General features: G+C 39.4%; 1 protein-coding gene and 1 pseudogene across 1 annotated transcript; both read right to left on the reverse strand.

The window, feature by feature from the left end:
• Positions 1 to 9,346: 9,346 nt before the first annotated feature.
• On the reverse strand, positions 9,347 to 10,537 carry LOC143644992 (olfactory receptor 8B3-like; annotated as a pseudogene).
• Positions 10,538 to 22,849: 12,312 nt separating this feature from the next.
• Positions 22,850 to 23,800, reverse strand: LOC143643238 (olfactory receptor 8B3-like). Its single transcript, XM_077111986.1, has one exon. It carries the CDS (start codon positions 23,792 to 23,794, stop codon positions 22,850 to 22,852), a length of 945 nt encoding a protein of 314 aa, XP_076968101.1. The 5' UTR covers positions 23,795 to 23,800.
• Positions 23,801 to 25,466: the final 1,666 nt, after the last annotated feature.

Consider the following 25,466-nt stretch of genomic DNA (forward strand, 5'->3'; position numbering starts at 1 on the left):
TTTGGAGCAGTGAAAATGTAAAGAAATGCAAGGACCTTGTTCTAGTTTGCTAGCTGCCGGAATGCAATATACCAGAAATGGAACGGCTTTTAACAAGGGGAATTTAATGAGTTACTAGTTTACAGTTCTAAGGCCGAGAATTAAAACAAGTCTATAGAAAAGTCCAATCAAAGGCATCCAGGGAAAGATACCTTGGTTCAAGAAGGCTGATGAAGTTCAGGGTTTCTCTCTCAAGTGAGAAGGCACATGGCGAACACAGTCAGGGTTTCTCTCTCAGCTGGAAGGGCACATGGCGAACACGGCATCATCTGCTAGCTTTCTCTCCTGGCTTCCTATTTCATGAAGCTCCCCGGGAGGTGTCTTCCTTCTTCATCTCCAAAGGTCACTGGCTGGTGGACTCTCTGCTTCATGGTGCTGCAGCATTCTCTGCTTTCTCCGAGTCTCTCTGAGTCTCCAAAATATTTCCTCTTTTATAGGACTCCAGTAAACCAATCAAGACCCACTCAAATGCGTGGAGACATGTCATCCCCTAATCCAGTTTAACAACCGTTCTTAACTAAATCACATCAACTAGGGAGATGATCTCATTACAGTTTCAAATATACAGTACTGAGTAGGGATTATTCTACCTTTAAGTAATGAGATTTATATTAAAACATGGCTTTCTTAGGGGGCATATATCCTTTCAAACCAGCACAGACCTCAAATTCTTACTGATCTTTTTCGTGAAGAGTCATTGTTCATAACCATTTTGAATGTGCACATTGTTCTATTCAGTGTGGTTTAATAGACCTGCCTTATTTTCCTTATTCTTAACCTTGTCTCATTCCTTACTACCTTATCACTTGTACCTCTCATAAGTTTACTAAATAATTAAAAACATGTTTATAAAAGAAACATCTGCACTGACTTTTTCCTTTAATGTTTTTACCCATACTCTCTCCTGGTCTATCCCTAACCTGAACACACATGGTGAGTTGTGTAAGTCACCTGGGACATGGTGAGTTGTGTAAGTCACTGCCTGTAGACTTAAACCCAGGAACATCAAATGCTATAGAAACTTTCTCATTCTTCTCAATATTGTTACTGGCATAGCCAAAAGGATTCCATGAAAATGCTTCATTAAAAACTGTGTATGCAGCATCAAGCAGAACCAAATCCCTGAATATTTTTCTTTTTCTCCTATTTTTAATTCCGTTCTTTTTATTATAATAGCTATTCCTGCTCTCTGTTGAGAATGGTCAAAACTATACCACATGCCACCCACTTCTGAGACCCTCTGCCAGCCCAGATCATTCAATATTGAAGAGAATACTTAATACTCCACATTTTATTGCCAAGAACAGCTTTTTTAAATTAAGGAAATTGTTTACAGAACATTCATGCATAAAATGCAGGATTCTCATATTGCACACTGCATTAGCAAGTGTTCTCTAGAGAAACAGAATCAGCAGGAGATATCCATGAATATAAAATTTATTAAAATGTCTCATATAACCATGGGGACCTAGAATCCAAGGTTTGTAAAGCAGACCATAAGCTGGCAACTCTGATGAAGGTCCTCAGCAAACTCTCAGGAGAGGCTCTCTGGGTAACCATGTGTATGTAAGGGTACAAGAACTGTAGGGCAGGCTGTAGCTGGCAGCTCCAAATAAGGTTCTCAATGAACTCTCAGGAAAGGCTGGCTGGCTGAAGCATAAAGAGTGACTGTCTCTTATGAATTCTCCTTAAATGCCTTCAGGTGATTAGATTAAGCATCACTCATTGCAGAAGACCCACCCCTTAGCTGCATCTGTGGATGCAGCCAACATAATCTTGATTTAAGTCCATGAAATGTCCTCATAGCAACAGACAGGCCAGTGCTTCCCCAATCAAACCACTGGGCATACCACCTGGCCAGGTTGACACATAAACTTGACCATGACAGTCCACCCCTTGTCAACTTGACAACTGTATGCATCGTCTTAAACCATACTTAATCTCTAAATAGAAAACAATAATAGACACATTTTTTCCTCACCTAACAATACTCAACTGTCCTGTGTACAAGCAGAAATGTGTTAAATCTCTCCAGAATAGGGTGTAAGTCCTTGGATAATATTCACTCTTAAACTTGATTTCTTACAACTTAAATGCTATAAAATGAACAAAAAGGCAATACAGTCCTGGTTTCTGCAACTGATCATGTGGTTGTAGTTCATAATTATCACTAGCTTCTTCCACTACTCATTCCATGTTCCCTTTATCTTCAGCAAGCACTTCAGCTGCCTGTAGTTCTTTTCCTGGTGGGGTGACCCAAACCTTCACTCCTGAAGTTTCAGAGCCATTGGTGGTCCTGCCTGGATTGGGTTGTTGCAGTTTTCCATTGATTTTAATCACAGGGCATGGTAGTACCAAGAGATGCCCTACAGGATCTCCTGTATTCCAGGAAAACTCTTTTTTACCTGATTGTGTAGTTGCACTCCTATTTCCCCCTGATAGTTGGGGTTAATCACACAAACCAGTAAAATAATCCCTTTCTTGGCTTCTTTATACAATGCCACAAATAACCCAAAGTGACCAGGTGACAGTCTTAGATTCTAGTTCAATGGAGTCATTGTGGTTTCTATTGGTGGAAGTACTTCCCCTTCTGGAACTAAAACCTGTATCCAGCAGAGATCAAGGTCTCCAGGACAGGAAGCAAAAGTTTTTCTAGTCGATCACTAGAGGTAACGGTGAGCAGTGCCACTCCTATTTCCATCCCTCAGTTCCTGAACCCATGGATACTGGCTGTTGGAGAAACAGCACCATGAATGCTGATTTAGAGCATACATAGCTTCCTAGAGAACATCAATCCAGCCCTGCAAGGTATTGCCACCTAGTTGGCACAGTAATTGAGTTTTCAAAAGGCCATTCCACGAATCTATCAATCCAGATGCCTTTGGATGATAGGGAACATGGTAAGACCAGAGAATTCCATGAGCATGTGACCGCTGCCACATTTCATTTGCTGTGAATTGGGTTCCATGATCAAAAATAATGCTGTGTGGAACACCATGACAATGAATAAGGCATTCTGTAAGTCCATGGATGGTAGTTTTGGCAGAAGCATCACATGCAAGGAAAGCAAGTCCATATCAAGAGTATGTGTTTATATTAGTTAGAACAAATCACTGCCCCTTCCATGATGGGAATGGTTGAATGCAATCAACCTGCCACCATGTAGCCAGCTGATCACCACAGGGAATGGTGCCATCATGGGGACGAGTATGGGTCTCTACTGCTTGCAGATTTTGCAGTCAGCAGTGGCTGTAGCTAGGTCAACCTTGGTGAGTGAAAGTCCATGTTGCTGAGCCCATGCATAATCTCCATCCCTACCACCATGACCACTTTGTTCATGAGCCCATTGGGCAATGACAGGAGTTGCTGGGGAAAGAAGCTGACTGGTATCCACAGAACAGGTCATCTTATCAACTTGATTATTAAAACCTCTTCCTCTGCTGAAGTCACCCTCTGGTGCACTTTCACATGGGACACAAATATCTTCAAGTTTTTAGCCCACTCAGAAAGGTCTATCCACATACCTCTACCCCAGTCTTCTTTGTCACCAATTTTCCTATCATGCTTTTTCTAAGTCCCTGACCATCCAGCCAAACCATTAGAAACAACCCTTGAGATAGTATCCAAAGCACTTCAGGCCAGTTCTTCTTCAAGCAAAATGAACAACCAGGTGCATTGCTTTCTGATGACTGGGAGGATTTCCCCTCACCCTGTCCTTCAGGGTCAGCCCAGAAAGCAGTTGCAGTGCTGCAGCTGTCCATTTTCAGTGGTGTCTGCATATTACACAGAACTATCTGTAAACCAGGCCTGAGTGTTCTCTTCCTCAGTCAATTCACTATAGATAATTCCCCAAGAGGCCACAGATCTGGTCTGGGTAAGAGAAAGTAATGTGGCAGGAGTGCAGACCATGGGCATTTGGGCTACTTCCTCATGGAACTTACTTTTGACTGCAGGACCTACTCTGGTCCTATCTTGTATATACCATTCCCATTTTATAATGGAGAGCTGCTGCACACACCCAAGGTTGTGGCTTGGTGGGTCAGACAACACCCAGATCATGATAGGCAACTCAAGTCTCATGGTAACTTGGTGGCCCATGGTTAAGCGCTCAGTTTCTACTAAGGCTCAGTAGCAGGCCAAAAGCTGTTTCTCAAAAGTCAGTAGTTTTCTGCAACAGATGGTAAGGCTTTGCTCCAAAATCCTGAGGGTCTGCATTGTGATTCTCCTATAGAGACCTGTCAAAGTCTCCAGACAGCATCCCTACTTACCACTGACACTTCCAGTACCATTGGATTTGTTGGATCATACGATCTAAGTGGCAGAACAGCTTGTACAGAAGCCCAGACCTGTTGCAGAACCTCCTCTTGTTCACTCAAAATTAGCTGCTTTTTTGTCACTCATCAAATGGGCTTGAGTTGCACACCCAAATGAGGAATATGTTGTCGCCAAAATCCAAAGAGATCAACTAGGTGTTGTGCTTCTTTTTCGGTCATAGGAGGGGCCAGATGCAGCAATTTATCCTTCACCTTAGAAGGGATATCTCAACATGTCCCACACCACTGGACATCTGGAAATTTCATTGAGATGGAAGGCCTCTGCATATTTGTTAGATTTTTCTCCCAATCTCTGACATGCAAATGCCTTACCAATAAGTTGAGAGTAGTTGCTATTTCTTGTTCACTAGATCCAATCAACATGATATTATCAATATAATGGACCAGTGTGATTGTCTTGTGTGAGGGAGAAATGATCAAGTCCCCTGTGGACAAAATTATGACATAGGGCTGAAGAGTTGATATACCCCTGAGGTAGGACAGTGAAAGTATATTGTTGACCTTACCAGCTAAAAGCAAACTGTTTCTGATGGTGCTTACTACCAGCTATTGAGAAAAAAAGTGTTTGCCAGATCAATAGCTGGTTATCATCTATTGATCAATAGCTGGTAAATACCCTGGTACATACCCTAGTATTGATTTGCTCAAACAATGATACCACATCCAGAACAGCAGCTGCAATTGGAGTCATCAGCTTATTGAGTTTATAATCTACTGTCATCCTCCAAGACCCATCTGTTTTCTTCACAGGCCAAATATGAGAGTTGAATGGGGATGTGGTGGGAATCACTACACCTGCATCCTTCAAATCCTTAAGAGTGGTAGTAATCTCTACAATCCCTCCAGGAATACAGTATTGCTTCTGACTACTATTTTGCTAGGTAGGGCAATTCTAGTGGCTTCCACTTGGCCTTTCCCACCATAATAGCCCTCACTCCATGAATTAGAGGGCCAATGTGGGGATTCTGCCAGTTGCTCAGTATGTCATTCTAACTATGCATTCTGGAACTGGGGGAATAAATATAGAATGGGTCTGGGGACCCACTGGACCCACTGTGAGATGGACCTGAGCTAAAACTCCATTGATCACCTGACCTCGATAAGCCCACAGTCTGCATGGTGGACTAGAGTGACATTTTAGGTCCCCTGAAATTAATGTCACTTCTGAACCAGTGTCTAATAATCCCCAAAATACCTGAACATTTCCTTTTCCCCAAAGCACAGTTACCCTGTGCTTTGGGGAAAGGTCATTGGTATCCTTGGTGAAGACTTGGAAGAAGATTAACAGTATACATTTGTGGCAGTGTATCAGAGTTCTCCCCTAAAGAAAGCTGGCCTCTCCCTCACTCAAAGGGCTCTGGCCTATAAACTGTCTCAAGTCTGGGAGTTGATTAAGGAGCTGTGACTTTCTGTTTTTGTAATTCAAATTAGACTTCTGTTCACTTGACATAGAACTCTTTTGCTTATACAGCTCAAACAAGAATTTAGTACACTGCCCATCTATTGTACTTCTAGGTACACCATGATCTACTAACCAACACCATAAGTCTCTGTGAATCAGATTATTTTGATGCCTGCTTTGAGTCTGCTGTCCATTATGATAGCCATGCCCACCTTGTCTTTGGTGATTAAGTGCTGCCTCCTGGCTTCTGCCAACTCAGGATCTGATCTGATCATCCCTATTGTGTTTAAGGATTCCAGAGTTGTGACAGCAGTTCCAACAGTAATATCTGACTTATAGAGAAGTGCAACTACAAAGCTCTTCAGGAATGATGGAACTAGTCTCACAAATTTATTTCTCACAGTTCTGGTAAAAGGTGAATTCTCTGTACATTCCTGGGGTGTATGAGCAAGTTTTCCATGATAAATCCACTCTAACATTTCAATCTGTCTAAGCCTTTGGATTCCCTCATCTACATTATACCAGGGCAGTTCTGGCATTTCCACCTCAGGTAATGTCAGCCACCTTTCAATCCATGTGTCAGCCAACCATCCAAACAAACTGATAGGGCCTTTTCTAACCCCTCAAACTATGACATTCAATGCAGAATCTCAGCTTAGTGGACCCATATCAATAAATTCAGCCTCATCCAGATTTCTATCCCTCCCACCATTAACCCACACCCTTAAAACCCATTGCCACACATATTCCCCTGATTTCTCTCGTACAAATTGAAAAACTCATGCTGTTCTTTTGGAGTATTGTGAACCTCCTCATGGGTGACACTTTTTACCTCACCTTTTGGGGTCTGTTGGGACTTTAGTCTAATTAAAAGTCTGGAAGAAATGAGGGGTGGTGGTGGTGGGTCATGAAAGGAGTTAGAAATACCTTTCAAGCCAATTGCTTTGTGGCATTCATTTGTAGTTTCATCTAGTAAAACAGGATGAAATCACTCTAGGGTTAATCCCTTCAGTGGAGGTTGAGTGGCCAACACCATAGGGTAGGTTAGAGGTGGGGCATCTATATCCTCAGCACAGACTGCTATAGGGTTATAAAGAAAAGACTCAGCATGATCTACAGTTCAACCTGCCAAGTTCATATCTTAAGGTTCAGTTGCTCTGGTCTGGTAGTGAATTGAAAGAAAGCACAAGGAGCCTCTGGTAGAACGTTCATCTTTATTCATTCCCTCCACTCTGCTATACTCTCTCATCTCTCTCTCTCTCATGAGGCTTACAAAGCAATAGTCCCTTATATGTTAAATTACACAAGAGTGGCACTTTCCCAACAGGTGACATCATTCATGGGATATATGATTGGATACATGTTACACCACTGTTTACATAACAGGTGCCTGTTATGGCTACATAAGCTATGTTGTATCATGCTTCCCCAGAACTTCAGACCTTGAAGCATGTAAAGCAGCCATCTAAGTAAGCTCTTTATAATAAACAATTTCTCGTCCTCCACACAACCTCTCCACCACTATCATTATCAGTCCATATGTTTTCATCCCATTTTTCAAGGTCCCAGTTCTTTCCAACCAATACTTTCAGTTTAAAGGCAGATGCCATGCAAGAATGAGATTTCAGTTTATATTGTAAAGTTGCTATTCTAACAATGAGACTCTGAGTATGATTTTCAGAGACCACAAGTCTACGGCTTCAGGAAATAAGATTTTCCATCAGGACATTCATTGAAACTTTCACATCTGTCATACAGCACATAAGCTTCTCATTTGAAGATTTCAGCTCATCCCTTTTCCTCATCAATGTATACACTGTATCTAACAACAACCAGCCAAAATCTGTATACCTCCTAATTCCACAAAACTCCATAAAGGTGTCAAAAACATTATCACCCAGAGCTTAGCTTCATTTAAGTGAAGAATTAGCAGAATCCAATGATGCTTTTTTGCCTATCTCTGTTGCCAGCTCACCCCATGGATTGGCAGTGTCATTCTGATTATGGGAAACAGAGTTATTAGTGCCTTTGAGTCTAGTCAGAGTAGAAAACCAATAAAAAAATCCATTTTTAAGATTCTACTTCTTAAGAACCACTCCTGGTACCAAGCTGTTTTAGTTAGGGTTCTCTAGAGAAACAGAATCAGCAGGAGATATTCTTAAATATAAAATTTATAAAAACGTCCCACATAACCTTGGAGATGTAGAGTCCAAGGTCTGTAGGGCAGATTTCAAGCTGGCAGCTCCAATGAAGGTCCTCAACTAACTCTCAGGAGAGACTAGCTGGCTGAAGCAGGAAGAGTGACTGTCTCTTCTGAATCCTCCTTTATAGCCTTCCAGTGATTAGATTAAGGATCACTCATTGCAGAACACACTCCCCTTAGCTGATTTCAAATGCAATCAGCTGTGGATGCAGCCAATATATGATCATGATTTAAGTCCATGTAATGTCCTCATAGTAACAGAAAGGCCAGCACTTGCCTGACCAGGAACCACCACCTGCCCAAGTTGATGCATGAATCTGACCATGACACACTCTATTGTTAAAATTGGTGTGGAAATATTTGTTAACAATTGATGAAAGCCCATTTTTACAATTGGACTATTAACTATAGTTCATGCTTTTACTGTTTATGCAGTGCTGTTACATGGAAGTTTTTTTAAAACATAGTTATTCTAGGACCATACATACAACTTAACATTTCCCCCTTTAACCACATTCAAATACCTAAGTCAGTGCTAATAATTACATTCACAATGCTGTGCTACCATCATCACCAATCATTATCAAAATTGGGTATAAACAGTTTTTGTTGGTGTTATTGTTTGCATAGGCAGGCACGCAGAATTGAACCCGGGTCTCCAGCATTGCCGGTGAGAATTTTGCCACTGAGCCACTGTTGCGCCACCCCATAGACAGTTTTAATAAAGGATGAGGAGAGGAGTCATAACAACTGTGTGATAATATTGTGAGTCATTGATTATATACCAAGAAAGGAATGTTCATATGTTAAAAAAAAGTTCATGTTTGTATGTTGTCAATAAAAGTAAAAATATTGCTTTATAAAACAAGCCCAGTGCATCATATTTACAACATCAGTGGATATCATTCTTGATTGTCTGTATGGAACTTTCATTTGAAACACTGGCATTTGAAAGAAAATACTCCTGCAAGTGGAGGGAGGAAAATGGATGGTCACAGATCTTTCAATTCATGCTTACAATAGCACATTCCAATTGTCACATGAGGGGAGCCACCGTAGTGTTTCTTTATCCAATCACTGTGGAAACATTCATCTTATTACCAGTCAAAAAATAAGTACTTACAAACCTATGCACAAACACATGCAAAATATGTATAATTTCCTCTAAAGTTATTCTCAACAAAGAAAAAATGGAGGAGAAGAAATCGTACAGATGGTGAAGAACAGAAATAAATTATTGAATAAAAGCACAAACTTCCTTCAGCATGAAAACAAAGAAATAGGATAAGAAAGCAGCCAACACATGTATTGCAAATTATCACACTAAATCTCCCTGTCCTGAAACTCCTTACTAAGGAGATCCCATTTCTAACAAAAACTTTCGGCTATGAAGGTTTTTCTCATGACAAGTTTAACATATTTGTTCCTTAAACTGCAGATTTAGGGGTTCATCATGGGAACCACATTGGTGTAAAGGCCAGAATATATTTTTCCCACATTCACAGACTTAACTGAAGATGGCTGAAGATACACAAATGCACATGATCTGAAGAACAGAGAAATAGCCATTATGTGGGAACTTGCAGGATCTGAAGACTTTGGACCTGCCATCGGAGGATTTGATGTTGAGGATACTGCAGAGAAACTATAAGAGATGAAGATAGTGAGACTGGTCACAATGACATTTATACTTCCCACAATTAAGACCACCAGCTCTAACACAAAAGTGCTTGTGCAGGAAAGCTGGAGCACAGGGAAGATGTCACAAAAATAATGGTTGATGGTGTTGGCATCACAGAAGGTCAGTCTCAGCATGCATCCAGTGTGAGCTACAGCACCAGAAAATGCCATCAAGTATGAACTGAAGACAAGGTTGTAGCACACATTAGAGGACATGGCAATGTAATACAAGAGTGGATTGCATAGCGATTGTAGGCTATGAATGTCAGCACATAAACCTCAGAAATGACCAAAAAAAAAAGAAGAAGAAGTAACCCTGTGTCATGCACCCCTGGTAGGAGATAATATTCTTCTTTGATAAGAAGTTGATCAGCATTTTGGCATGTAAAAAAACAGAAGTATAACAGAGCTCCATGAATGACAGGTTAAAGAGGAAAAGGTGCATGGGGGTGTGAAGGTGGGAATTCAGCCCAACTAGAGTTATGAAACCCATGTTTCCCAGCACAGTGAAACAATTGCTATAAATGACAATTTAAGAAAAAACTGGGTGAATTGGAAATTTGGGTGGTCTGTTAAACCCACCAGAATGAATTCAGTTACAAAAGAGCAATTTCCAGGAGCCACACATTTCTGTGGGATCTGTGTGGACAACAGAAAAGACTTGCATTAGAGGGTAATCCAGGCCTTCCCATAAAATCTCTACTCACAGCACAGGCTCTAGAGTGGGAATGTCTGAGATTAGCCCAAAATGGACCACAAGAATCTGCTTTGTCACCTGCTAAAAAGTGACACAGATTTCCCAGTATTGTAGTTCTTAAATCACGACATAGTACAGAATACCTACAACTTACTCCATGGATTGAAGGCCAGGGCTGCCATTTTTCATGACTACTGGAAAAACCTAGGGAGAAGAGGGAAAAAAGATGGACCAGGACAAAGTCCTTCTCTTTCATCTCATCTCTTTATTCACTGAGCCCTCCTCTCAGCAGTAGAACTGGAGCAAGAGGCCCTGGCTACCTGGAGCTGACCTCTCAAACAGCTTAGACACTATTATGTGAACATTGTTTCAAGATCAAAACTGAGGAGCCAAAGTTTGGGGAAGTCCAGTAGCTGCTCCAAGTCACAAAGTAAAAATCATATAAGGGACAACAAAAAAATTATATAGGAAGAAGTAAGAGTTGCCAACATGGAGAGGAAACCTAAATACTGAAATGTGGGAATGCTGAGAGCCCTGTATCTCTGAACGTTCTCTGCTGTCCCTCAAATAGATTCTTCCATCTGAGTCACTCATGTGTCAAAACTGCACAATATGGGAAAAGCAGCATTTCTTATCCCTGTACTTCAACTCAAAATAAGGAAGACATATACGGATAGAATTCAGAAACTCATCCTCTTTAATGCAGAAAATGTTTGGACTTCCAGATCCCTCTTTTGTACCCCATGTTCCTCAAGGAATAATTTCGAACGTTGAGATTTTGGGTCCTTTGACTCTGAGAGGATGCAGACTAGAATTAATTTCCAATATGCCCTGGAAAGCATTTAGAGCTACAGATAACTTCTTATTTTATCTATGAACCCCTCCAACCACCAGAGAAAATTGAACATTCGTTAGCAAAAATGTAGGAGACTTAATGTTGGTTTGATAATATAATACATTTGGTTATAAACAGGTTTGAAGCATGCTCAGTCTCTTCTCAGGGTCTAGATTTCCTGTGTAATACAGAAATAAAGGGACCTTATTTAGACCCAAGAGGATGGCATCTCTTTAGTTTCTTAGGGATGCAGAATATTTTTCTCAAGTTTTCACTTCAGACTAGGGGTTGTGCATCCTCCAAAGCAGAGCTAACATGGAACTCCCAAATCCCTACCATCTTTATTCTGAAGGGAATCTTGTCTGTTGCTTTGTTTTATTTCATTTTTTCATGCCATATCCAAAGGAGTATTTACACATCAGTTCTGCCTACAGACTTCTTTATTTTTATTTTTATTTTTTGTTTTTCTTATATGCTGTATGGCAGGGGTCACATTTTATTCTTTTTCCATGTGAGTATTCCATTATTGCAGCATTATTTGTGGAATTTTTGATTGTTTGTTTTTCTTTCTTTTGTTTGCTTACTTGTTAATTTTTGGGAAGTACATGGACCAGGAATCTAACTCGGGTCTCCCACATAGCAGGTGAGAATTCTACCACTGAACTACCCTTGCACCCACTCTTTATTCTTTATTAGAAACTTCTCAAGGATTTCAGTAACTGGCTTAAGTTGTCTATTCTGGGATGTCTCTAGACAAATTTTAATGCTCTGAACTCTCCTACTGTCTTTACTCTTAAATACCTACCAGAAATTTCTACCTGAATATCCATAATAATCCTTAAGTGTAACATTTCAGTAACAAAAATCAATAACTTCTTCTCATCATAATAATTAAGAATCTGGGCTCTGAAGTTAGAGGGCATGTATTTGATTCCTACCTCCATTATTTCCAATTCTATCACCGTGGGCAAGTTATTTAAACACTCTTTGTCTCGGATAATTTTTCACAAAGAGATGTGAATAGTTTTCTCTCTTTTATGGGGATGGTGTGAATATAAATTAATATAACTCAAGTGCTTAGAATATGCCCAAAATGTGGTAAACAGGTAAAAAATGTCAACTGTCATGATTTACGTTCTCAAAATCTCCAGTAGATGTTCCAATGTGGTAAACAGGCAAGAAATGTCAGTTGTCATGATTTATGTTCTCAAAATCTCCAGTAGATGTTGCATCTTAACACTCATCAGACATTATTCCTTTCTTTTTTATTTCCACACTCTCCGATAGAGTATGATCACTGTAAGGACAGAGACCACTTCTGTCTTATTTACTACTTTGCTCCTGGCACTAAGTACAGGGTAAATAGGAAGCTCTCAAAAATATTTGAGGAAATTAAATTGTTCTCTGCTGAAAGTTCTCAGAATATTCTCCCCATTCTTCACATACTAAGTAATAAAAGTCCACCACCACAATGTTCTCCAGTCTTTCACTCAGTCACCACCTGAATTCATGAACTTTTTATGGTTTAGCTGACTTGTATTGCTGAATTTCCATGGCTTTCTAAACTTTATTCTATAATTTCCCACACACTTACTCTAATTCAGCCATGCATGTTAGGCACAGGGTCCTTAAGGGTTCCACATGAGACAACAAGTCAAAGATAAACAAATTTATTGAAGAAATAAAGTAGGGAGGAAGCAGGTGGGAGAGCAAAAAGAAGAAAGCAGGTAGGAGCCTGAAATTGGCTCCCACCTGGGGAGCCAGCAGGAAGGAAAAGAAAATGGCTCTGATTCTTTGCTCTGAGAGCCATGCTTTAAAGGGACAGTGATGCCAGGAGGGGAGGGTGCCCACTAGGTAGTGTGTTGCCCCTTGATTGGCTTAGAGTGTGATAGATTGCTGAGGTATTCTCCTTTGATGTGCAGGTGCATGTGTCAGACAGGGTGAGATGTTGGCAGGGGAGGATGATATCAGCAGCACCATCTGGAGGACACAATACTAGCTAATATAGCAATTGGTTTTTATCTGGGTTCTTAGACCTGCCAAGGATGCTAAGGAAGGGGCTGAGGGAACTCTGAATCAAAAGTTCCTGTTACACTTAGAATTTTTTTACTGCAATCCAAAAATGCACACTGCTGCTAGAATAATCTCTAAAAAAACACAGCATATCTCTCCCTTGCTCCAGACCTCTCAGTGTTTTTCCTTGCCCATGGGGTATTAAAACTTGTAATAAAATAAAAGTTCCAAAGTTATTATTCCACTTTGGTTAAACTTAAAGGAGAAACTGATTCACAGTTGTATTTGATTAGAAGCCATGAAAGAATATTCTGATTGATTTAATTATTTTGAGCACATGGGTATTGTGCAAATCTGAACTTTCTCAGCAATTATTTCAAGGAGGATGCTGGAGAATGTTTGCATTATAGAGAAAAAAGTATGAGTATAATGAACAATTAACATCATCAGGTGAGGCAGATTATATCTAAAATTTAAATTTCAGTCTATACAAACCATCTTTCTCAATACAAAATTACAGTTTTTCTCATCAATGTTTATCAAAAAGAGCAAGAATTTACCCCAGTATATTGATGTGTTAAGATAACGTATTTTTTTATTTTGTGTCTCTGCAATGTACTTCTGACCCATGTTATAATAGAGAAAGTTTATAGCTTCAAGTTATATAATGCCCAATTAAGAGTCTAATTAAAATAGGAACTTATTTTTCTCACCTAACCATACATCTAGAGATGGAGGGTCGTAGCACTGGTTCAACAACTCAACATTCTCACCAAAGAACCAGGCTCTTCCACTCCACTGCTCTCAGTCTGGTGGCCTTATTCCTCAGACTTGTCACCTCATGGTCACAAAACAATTGTCACAGCTCCAAGAATCACTTCTTCACCCAGCTATATTCAAAGGATAAAGCAAGAGGATAAGAAAAAAGAATTATTCTCACATGTCTTTCCCTGGATATCATGAAGTAAACTTTCTCAGAAAGCCAGTATATGACTTTCCTTTATGTTTCTTCCATCAGAATTATGTCATTTGTCAATATTAACTGTAAGTAAAACTTGAAAACTCAATATCTTCCACTTTTAGCCTCTATCCTGAGAAGAGGATTTTTGCCATAAGGGAGCAGTGGGAGGCATCAGCACAATCTGCCACATTAAAGAAGCCAGAGAAATATGTTTGTAGAGGAAATTGTGTTTACTCCTCTAGGTGTATATCAATACATAAATCACAATTTATAAAGTGAATTTGCTCTTTTAAGCTTTGAATCAATTAACTTGCTTCAGTATAATCAACTAATCATATAAATATATATATGCTTATACATTTAAATTAAATGTGCACAAAGACATGTAAATATTTATGCACCCAGAAATTATATATAGTGTGTAGGGGGTATCATACTATAGTTATAGAAAGAGGGTTTGCTTGTTATTCAGAAAACGTCAGACTCAACTCTTAAACTGCTCAAAATAAGGAATGCCCTAAACATGAAACAATGACTTGTGTTTCCAATGTTATGGTGACTCTTTGTGAGGGCTTGGAGGAGTGGTGACCCCAAACAGAAAAGAGATAGAATAGACCATTTGGGCACTGAATTTATGATACATACAAATAAAGATTAAACATTCTGAAATTTCAATTTTAGGTGTGATTTAGAAACTTCTATTTTGCTATCTATCTCTTATTTAGGATCTTCTCAATATGCAATATGTGCCAGTTTGAAAAAATTTATGTATCCTAGAAAAACCATGTTTTAATCCTATTTCTCTCTTGTGGGAGCAACTTTTCTTCTAATCCCTGTTCAGTACTATAGGTTGGAAACATGACTAGGTTATCTTCTCAGAGATGTGGCTCACCCAATTGTGGGTATTGACTTTTGAATAGAGGGAGATGTGACTCCACCCATTCCAAGTGGGTCTTGATTAGTTTACTGGACTCCTTTAAAAGAGGAAACTTGAGAGTGATGAGAGCAGCAGAGACACGAGAACTACAGAGTCCACCAGCAGTGACCTTTGGAGATGAAGGAGATGCCCCTGGAGGAGCTTCATGAACAAGAGGCCTGGAGAGGGGCCTAGAAGATATTACCATATTCACCATGTGCCTTTCCAGTTGAGAGAGAAACCCTTAATTTCATTAGCCTTTCTTGAGTGAAGGTGACCTCTTGATGGTGTCTTAATTTGGATGTTTTTTTAGATTTGCTTTAATTGGGACTTTTTTTTTTGTCACTATGATCATTTTTAGAACATCTGCATTACTCTAGAAAAATAAATAAAAAGAAAAACTCATACAGCCCATACCCCTTACTGCTCCCTTTCATTAGCCACTACTATTCCATCTACCCAATTCATTTTACCCTTATCTCCCTTATTATTTATTTATTTTTTATCCACATTTTTTTCTTCATCTGTCCATAACCTGGATAAAAGAGGCATAAGACACAAGGTTTTCACAATCGCACAGTCATATTGTAAAAGTTATATACTTATACAATCATCTTCAAGAATCAAGGCTACTAGAGCACAGCTCAACAGCTTCAGGTAGTTCCCTCCAGCCACTCCAAATACCATAAACTAAAAAGGGTGTCTATATAATGCATAAGAATAACCTTCAACATAACCTCTCAACTCGGTCTGAAATCTCTCAGCCACTGATATTTTATTTTGTCTCATTTCTCTCTTCCCTCTTTTGGTCAAGAAGGCTTTCTCAATCCCATGATGTTGAGTCCAGGTGAATCTGGGGAGTTCTACCCCATGTTGCCCAGGAGATTTATACCCCTGGAAATCATATACCACTTAGGGGGGAGGGTGGGGAGTTCACCTGTCAACTTGGCTTAGAAGAAGGTCACATCTGAGCAACAAAAGAGGTTCTCTGGGGGGTGACCCTTAAGCATAATTTTAAGTAGACTTAGCCTATTCATTGCAGGAATAAGTTTCATAGGAGGAAACCTGAAGATCAAGGGCTCGGCCTATTGATTTGATTGTCCCCACTGCTCGTGAGAATATCAGGAAATCTCCAAATAGGGAAGTTGAATATCTCCTCCTTTCTCCTCAATTCCCCAAGAGGACTTTGCAAATACATTTTTATTCACTGCCCAAATTACTCTGGGATATATCGGGGCATCACACTAACCTGGACAAATCAACAAGATCTCACCTATTGAAGATTCCATGTACAAATGGTGTTCAGCTAAACTGACCATACAAGTTAAATTAGGCAATGCGCTACCCAAACTATACATTTTGCATCAAATAAACATTTCTCCCTTTGGTCTCACACAGAAGTTGAAGTTTTAAAATATGGACTATATCATCCTTTACCCTGTAATCTGATATACCCCAGTCCTAGCCAGATCACCTTCATTCATATTTCTTGTTGCAATATGATCACTTTTTCAACTTTCTAAATAGTTGCTGTATGGAGTAGTTCTGACTTTCATAGCTTCAGAATTCTAACTCTGAGTCTCAGGTGTCACATAAATACCTCAAGTTTCTTGGAATGACCACGTTATATACAAAGAGCTCAATATCTCAGAATTTAGAAATAACAGTTATAACTCCTAAATATATACAACTGCTAAATCTTACAATTTAGGACCCTATATAATAGGACCCAACCTGATAACCCATGCTCTTGACCTCAGTTCACTGAGTAATTATATTATTGTTCGTCCATACGAGTGAGGAATTATAATATTTGTCTTTTTGTTTCTGACATTCTATTCAGCATACAGTCCTTAAGGTTCATTCACCTAGTTGCCTGCTTCACAACTTCATTCCTTCTTGAGGCCACTCAGTAGTCCATTGTATGTATATACCACATTTCCTCCTTCCATTCCTCAGTCGTTGAACTCTTGGGCCACCTCCATCCATTCTGAATCATGAACACTGCCACCATAAAACCAGTGTGCAAATGTCCATTTGTGTTCCCCTTCTCAGTTCCTCCATGTATATACTGAGCAATGGGTTTCAGGCAACCCCACCTCTAGCCTCCTATGGAACCACCACACTGTCCTCCAAGGGGCTGCCCTTCTCAAGTGTGTTAGTTAGATTCAGTTGTCAACTTGGCCAGGTGAGCATACCTAGTCTTGTTGCTGCGGACATAAGTCAATGGTGCGTGGACCTCATCTGTTGCCAATTACATCTGCAATCAGCTAGGAGGCGTGTCTGCTGCAATGAGTGATGTTTGACTTAATTGGCTGGTGCTTAAATGGGAGATTGCAATGTAGCACTGCTAAGCAGCTCGGCATTCCTCATCTCAGCACTAGCAGCTCAGCCCAGGCCTTTGGAGATGCAGAAAGAAGTCACCCCGGGGAAAGTTGTTGGAACCCAGGGGCCTGGAGAGAAGACCAGCAGAGACCATCTTGTGCCTTCCACATAAGAAAGAACCTCAGTGGAAAGTTAGCTGCCTTTCCTCTGAAGAACCAACAAAATAAATCCCCTTTTGTTAAAAGCCAGTCCGTCTCTGGTGTGATGCATTCCAGCAGCTAGCAAACTAGAACAGATTTGGTATCGGAGAGTGGGATGCTGCTGCAGTTTGCAAATGCCAGATATGTTTGAACGGTGTTTTGGATGGCATAAGGGGAAGACTTTGGAGAAACTGTGAAGAGATTGATGACGAAGTCCTGGAGTGTTTGAAGAGACTGTTGGTGTAAATGGAAATACTACCAATCTTGGCAAAGGAGGACACAAAAGGGAAAAAATGGAGTTTGCAGAGTAAGAACCATGGAATCTCGGCTCTGAACCCAAGAAACCTCGGCCAGGAGAGTGGACCCACCCATATACATGGAGAGGGTGAGTTTACCCTGAAGGGCGAGGATGAGTCTCCCCTCTCATTGCAGTGGAATAGTTGTGCAGCCTCAGGCCTTGGAAAAGGCATAGCATGCTCCTTGGGGGACTGGGAGAGCCTGGCTGCCAGCATGTGGAGGGGTTGAGCGTGTGCTCCAGAAATGGCAAAGAGCCCAGGGGTGGCCCTGATGCCTGGAGAGAGTGGAGCCCAGAGGTGGTCTCCTTGATGTTCCCCAAGGTTGATTTGGAAAGAGGCCAGCCATTGCATAGGCCCTTGGAAGGGGTGGGATTGCCACTTTCTACAGCCGAAGGATAAATGACTTTCAGACTTTGAAATCCAATGGTGTTTGCCTGCAGGTTTTCCTTCCAGTTTCTCCCTATGGATTCTGTGTTTATCCTCCTTTGCATATTGGCATCAGATAATTTGTTTTGAGATTCACAGGCCCACAGCAAGAAGAGAAGTTTTTGCACCTGTTTGAAGTGATGCTTGAAGTTGCCAAGTTGACAAGGGGTGGACATGTGTTAGTTAGATTCAGTTGTCAACTTGGCCAGGTGAGCATACCTAGTCTTGTTGCTGCGGACATAAGCCAATGGTGCGTGGACCTCATCTGTTGCCAATTACATCTGCAATCAGCTAGGAGGCGTGTCTGCTGCAATGAGTGATGTTTGACTTAATTGGCTGGTGCTTAAATGGGAGATTGCAATGTAGCACTGCTAAGCAGCTCGGCATTCCTCATCTCAGCACTAGCAGCTCAGCCCAGGCCTTTGGAGATGCAGAAAGAAGTCACCCCGGGGAAAGTTGTTGGAACCCAGGGGCCTGGAGAGAAGACCAGCAGAGACCATCTTGTGCCTTCCACGTAAGAAAGAACCTCAGTGGAAAGTTAGCTGCCTTTCCTCTGAAGAACCAACAAAATAAATCCCCTTTTGTTAAAAGCCAGTCCGTCTCTGGTGTGATGCATTCCAGCAGCTAACAAACTAGAACATCAAGTTTCTCTACCGACAGTGAGAAGGTACATCTCTTTCTCTGTATTTTCTCTAGCACTTGTTTCTCTCTGTTCATTTTTAAACACTTGTATTTACACATAATACAATCCAGCCTAAGTAAATAGCCATGCCTTCACTACCATAATCTATATGACATTTCCTTTACTTCCACAAAGAATCCATACCCCCCCCATGCCCCCCACCTGTTGACATTTAGTTTTGGCATAATGTCTTTGTTATAAGAATAAGTCTCCTAAATTAAGAAAAAATAATTATATGAATTCATAATCTCCCTGGAAACTCCACAACCACTTGTGGGATTTAAAAAAGAGACCCTAGGCTCCCTTCAACAACATCCTTGCACCAATCCTGGTTCTCCATCTCAATGAGATTCTGACTGCAGATAATAAAGCTTCAAACCAGTGTGATGATGTATTAAGAGCTGTCTAGTCTGGATTCTCACTAATAAATAGAATAAAGATGGAGAAGCACAAAGGGGGTCTATCAATCCATGTGGCCAGTCCATTCAATTTCTCCCAACTTTCAACTGAGGTTCTTTCTTACATGGGAAGGTACAAGGCGATCTCTGCTGGCCTTCTCTCCAAGTCTCCGGGTTCCAACATCTTTCCCTAGGGTGATTCCTTTCTACATATCCAAAGGCGTGGACTGAATCTAACTACCACACCATACAACAGAACATCATTCAGCAATAAAATGGAATGTATTAACAACATATGCTGCAACATGACTGAATCTTGAATTATTACTCTAATTTGAAAAAAATAATAATGAAAATAGACCTTATATTGTATTACCCCCTTATATGAATCATTCAAAGTAGACAAATCTATAGAAACTGAAAGTAGATTGGTAATTATCTAGGGCACGGTAGATGGAGGGATCAAGAAATGATGGCTAAATGGGACCATTTCTAAGGCAATGAAAATGTTCTACATTCAAGAATGCTGCACAGTTTGACTGCACAATATTGTGAATAAACAAACCTGTGTGTGTGTGAGTGTAATTAAGTTAAACCAAAGTGGTTGAAAATCCAAAATTAAGTAACAACAGTAACAAATAAAGTGTATTACAAAAGACTAACATTATCCTGACCACCACCACCTCAACCAAACTGATAGAAATTGACATTATTGAAATGGCACCTGTTACAAACTAAGAAGGGTATAAACCAATTCTTTTAGTATTCTTGCCAAAATACACATAACCTGAAATTATAAGAAACTTCAGACAAATCCATTCTGAATGTCATTCTACAAAGTAATTTTAGCATTTTTAAAAGTTAAAGTCATATAAGAAAACCTAAAAAACTGTCCCATGTTGAAGAAGACTGAAAAGACATAACAACTAAACTCAGTGTGTGATTGTGGATTGCCCCATGGATCAAAAAAGGAGGGTGGGCAGCATTACTGGGACAATTCTAGATGTTTTAATAAGGTCTGACTATTAAGCATTTTAATTTCCTGGATTTGGTCATGATACTGTGGTTATATAAGACGTTAACACTTAAGGAAGCTGGATGAAGGGCAGAGTGGAATTCTGTAAAGTACTTTCACAGAAATATCTATAAAATGAAAAATTAAAAATAAATTAAAAGTTCATTCCAGGGTTTCAGCACCAATTAATTACTGAAAAATAAAAATCCAAAATCCTATTTATTTGGTGCCTACTGGAAAGCAAAGCACATTAAACTTCCAAATTACCTGGTTTTTTATGTGTTATTGTTGTTATTTATTATCCTATTTTACTAATTGCAATTCATAGCAATAAAATCATATCATCATTGAAACAAGTTTACCCTCTTTCATAAGTATTTCTTAACTATCCAGTGTTCTAAATATGCAAAGTAGGAATTGAAGAATTAAAAGTATGGCTTCTACTCTAAACATGTCTATTTTATTATTGATGAACCTGAAGTTAAGAAATTCACCAAATGTTTCCAGGCAAATGGTTAACTATCGTTAATATTCACTTTTATTTCATGATAAATCTTGATGTAAACAAAATTCACATTAAGAAATATATTCTTCTTAAAGACACCTGGGGTAATATATAAAATTCCAGAAGAGTTCCATGCACTAGTGTAACTTTCCAGAAATCTACAACTTCCAGATGGTTTCCTGGACCAGATAAGTCCTGAAACCTAGAGGGCCCAGCCTCTCCAGAACATCAGATAGTTCCATCTCTCTACCCCATTTTAGTGACAGACCCTTCCAACATGAAAAAATTAGAATGGCCATAGCCCAAACACCCCTAAATAGAAGGATAGAAATATCAAAGGCAAAGATAGGATTTAACAAACGAATATGATTGCTGAATCATTAAATTGGTATCTCTTTGAGTCTCCAAATTCTCAGAGCAGCTAGAAGTAAAAACCTAAAATTGTGGAATTGCAATCCATGTCAAACTCTGAAATATGTTCTACAAATAATTGTGGTGCTGTGCTTTGAAATTTACTGCATTTGTGTACATATGTTATTTTGCACAAAAGAGAAAAAAATTGATTGTGATGATAAAAAATATTTATGCCTTCTAGCATCCTATATTATGGAACAGCTAGAAGGAAAAACCTACCATAAGAGGCTCGTATGATAGCCCATGACAAACTCTGGAATCTGTCCTGTAACTACTTGTTGAAGAGTGCTTTGAAAACTATTGCTTTATTATTTCTTTGCTTTGTATATATATTATACAATTTAAAAAGTTAAAAAAAAAACAAAGAAATATATTCTCATTTTCAAAACATTAATTTTTTTGGATTCTAATGAATGCAATTTTAATAGTGTAAATCAGGCTTTACCCTTATCAGGATCCTGAGATACATGTGTTATTACTCCTATCCTCATCCTCTGTTAAAACTGTCTATGAACAATTTTGACAATGATTGGTGATGTGAATTTAATTAATAGCATTGAATTATGTATTTGAATTATGTATTTGTATGTGGTTAAAGGGGAAAATGTTAAGTTGTATATACGGTACTAGGATAAATATTTTTTAAAAATTATGCAGTGGAACAGCACTACATAAAAAACCCATGGGCTATAGTTTATAGTACAAATATAAAAATGGGCTTTCATCAATTGTTAACAAATGTTTCCACACCAGTTTTAACAATGGGGTGCTATATGGGAATCCTGCATTTTATGCATGATTATACTATAAACAATTTCCCTAATTTAAAAAAAAAAAACTGTCCTTGGCAATAAAAGGTGGAATAATAAGTATTCTCTTCAATATTAAATGTCCTGGGCTGGCATAGGGTTTCAGAAGTGTGTGGCATATAGTACAATTTTGACCATTCTCAAAAGAAACAAGAATAGTCATTTTAATAAAAATAAGGAAATTAAAAATAGGAGAAAAGGACAAAAATCCAGGGATTTGGTTCTACTTGATGCTGCAGACACAGTTTTTAATGAAGGCATTTCATTGAATCCTTTCGCCCATGCCAGTAACGATATTGAGAAGAAAGAGAAAGTTTCTATAGTATTTGACATTCCTGAGTTTAGTGAACAGGCAGAGGTGTTAACTATCCCACGTGACTTACACTACTCACCATGTGTGTTCAGGTTAGGGTAGAACAGGAGAGAGTATGGGTAAAAACAATAAAGAAGAAAAAAAGTCAGTGCAGATGTTCCTTCTATAAACATGCTATTATTCACTTAGTAAACCGGTAAGAGAAACAAGTGATAGGAAGCAAGAAATGAGACAAGGTTAAGAATAAGGAAAATAAGGCAAGTCTATTAAACCTCACTGAATAGAACAATGTGCACAATCCAAATGGTTATGAACAAAGTCTCTTCATGAAAAAGATCAATAAAAATTGGAGGTCCTTGTACTTCTTTCATTTTCACTGCTCCAAATTAGAACACGTTTCTCCTTTGGATTTTGATCAGAGCTTTCCTCAGGGCCATTTTGACATCCTTGTTCCTCAAGCTGTAGATCAGGGGATTGAGCATGGGCCCCACATTAGTATAGAAAACAGAAGACACTTTCCCCTGTTCCATAGATCCTGTAGAAGAATACTTCACATACATGAAAGCTGCTGATCCGAAAAAAAGAGAAATAGCAGTGATGTGAGAGCTACAGGTGCTGAAGGCTTTTGATTTTCCTTGAGTGGATTTGATATGAAGAATGCTGGTGAGGATAAAAATGTAAGAAACTAGGATAGTAAAACTGGGCACAGTGATATTAATACCTACCACAATGAGAACTACCATCTCATTGACGTAGGTGCTGGTGCAAGAGAGTTGGAGGAGAGGCAGAATGTCACACAAATAATGGTTGATGATATTAGCACTGCAGAAGGTCAGCCTAAGCATGCACCCTGTGTGTGCAGTGGCTCCAGCAAATCCCATCATATACGCTGCAAATATCAGCCCCAAACAGACCTGAGAGCACATGGTGACCTTATACATCAATGGATTACAGATGGCCACATAGAGATCATAGGCCATGGAGGTCAGCATATAGCATTCAGAGATGACAAAGAAGAGAAAGAAAAACAGCTGAGTCATGCACCCCATATAGGAGATGATATTCTGCTTTAATTCAAAGTTCATCAGCACTTTGGGGGTGAAAACAGAAGAGTAAAAGAGATCAGTCAAGGAAAGATTGAAGAGGAAATAATACATGGGGGTGTGAAGGTGGGAATTCAGCCCAATTAAAGTAATCAAACCAAGGTTGCCCACCATGGTGACAATGTAGATCACTAGAAACAGGTAAAAGAGGGGTTGCTGAAGTTCTGGACGATCTGTTAGTCCAGCAAGAATAAATTCAGTCACTAAGGAGTCATTTCTGGCCAGCATTCTCCTCGTCAGAAATCTGTTAGGACAGAAGGAAATTACATGAATGGAGAATCCAGCTCTGTCCTTATAAACTCTCACTCATGAGAAGGAGATTCAGACTGGTAGACTTCAAATCCTCCACTGCTACATGGGATCTGAATGTACTGCCACACACATCCTTCAACATATTAGTTACTCTGTCTTTTATCTTCATAAACTGTCTTGTAAGGATCAATTCCTTCTGTCTTTTCCTAGAAGACAGAGTGATGGGGAGTTGGGGTACAAGCCAACCTGCCAACGAGCTCAGGTAGTGAGAATGTCTCCTCATCTCTCCCTCTCATTCATCTGGCCCTTTCCTTTCTAGTTCTTACTCATATCTCCATTGCTATACTTGACACTTTAGTTCCTTTATGATGATACTCAATCTGGAGAATATTTCTCTAGGATAGAGACCATACTAACATTCTGTTTCCTGTAAGGGAGTCCTCATTAGTCTAAGGTATCTCCAGATACTTACTGTAAGTCAACAACTAGCACCAAGTATAGAAGAGAGCCTAAAATTTATAGCAACCATACACTTCAGTATTTCTATGCATTCTTCTCCTCTGTTCTATCCCAGCTGAACAGAGAATAAAAAAGGATGCTAAATATGCTTTCCCAGGTTTTTGTAGGAGGGCATGAAAGAGAAACCTAATTAGTCTGTGTTCCAATTATATTAGTGGTTAAGTTTGTGAAAATGTATCAAACTGTATGCTTATGATTTATAAGCTCTCATCTATATATATATATATATACACATGAGAGTTTATGTATATATATGTGTGTGTGTGTATATATATATATATACACACACACACATATATTATGTTAATAATCTTTTTTTTACATGGGCAGGCACCAGGAGTCAAAGTCAGGTCACCGACATGGGAAGAGAAAATTCTGCCACTGAGTCACTGTCACACCTCCCTGTATGTCAATAAGTTTTTAAGAGGGAGACATATCTACTCTCCCTCCTCTGACATACCTATGTTCTGTCACTTTTGTTTCTACATCTGTCTTGCTACAAGACTTGTGTGAAACTAACACAAAGGGCAGAATGCAGGCAATATAATCAGAGCTCCACATCTCTGAGTTTCTTGGCATTCTATATAATACATTTCATCATTTTTCAACAACACAGAGGATATGAGGGAAAAATAGAACCTTGATTAACTCATCTCTTTCCACTGAAAGACCTCAATGCTGACACTTTATGTGTTTTTCACCTCCACTGTTCTGGAGGAAGAATTGGCTTTGCAGATATCAAAGCTCACCAAATACAATCACAGAATCTTCTTGCTTTAATGGTAAGAGGGTTTAACAAAAGCTCTCACAGTCAGAATATTCCAGGACTAATTCTGAGGTATAAATCATGTTTCTAGCCAAGAGATTATGTGCAGGGACACCAGAGCTCCCTTATCACAGAGCACTTGGAATTTACCTAGGCTTTATAATTCTTGCAGAGTTGAGTAGAAATCCAGGCATAGGTCTCCCCTAGGACTTCCCTTCGTGATGGGACCTGCAGAGAAAAGACGGTGTCTGTGCTTACACCCTAATTCATGATAGTAAATGTTAACTACCCATCAGGGACTATATAATCTCCAAGGAATAGGGTAAAGGAGTCTCTGTGTCCCATATAAAGATTTGAATACAA

Source organism: Tamandua tetradactyla, chromosome 8 (genome assembly GCF_023851605.1).
Source record: "Tamandua tetradactyla isolate mTamTet1 chromosome 8, mTamTet1.pri, whole genome shotgun sequence".
NCBI lineage: Eukaryota > Metazoa > Chordata > Mammalia > Pilosa > Myrmecophagidae > Tamandua > Tamandua tetradactyla.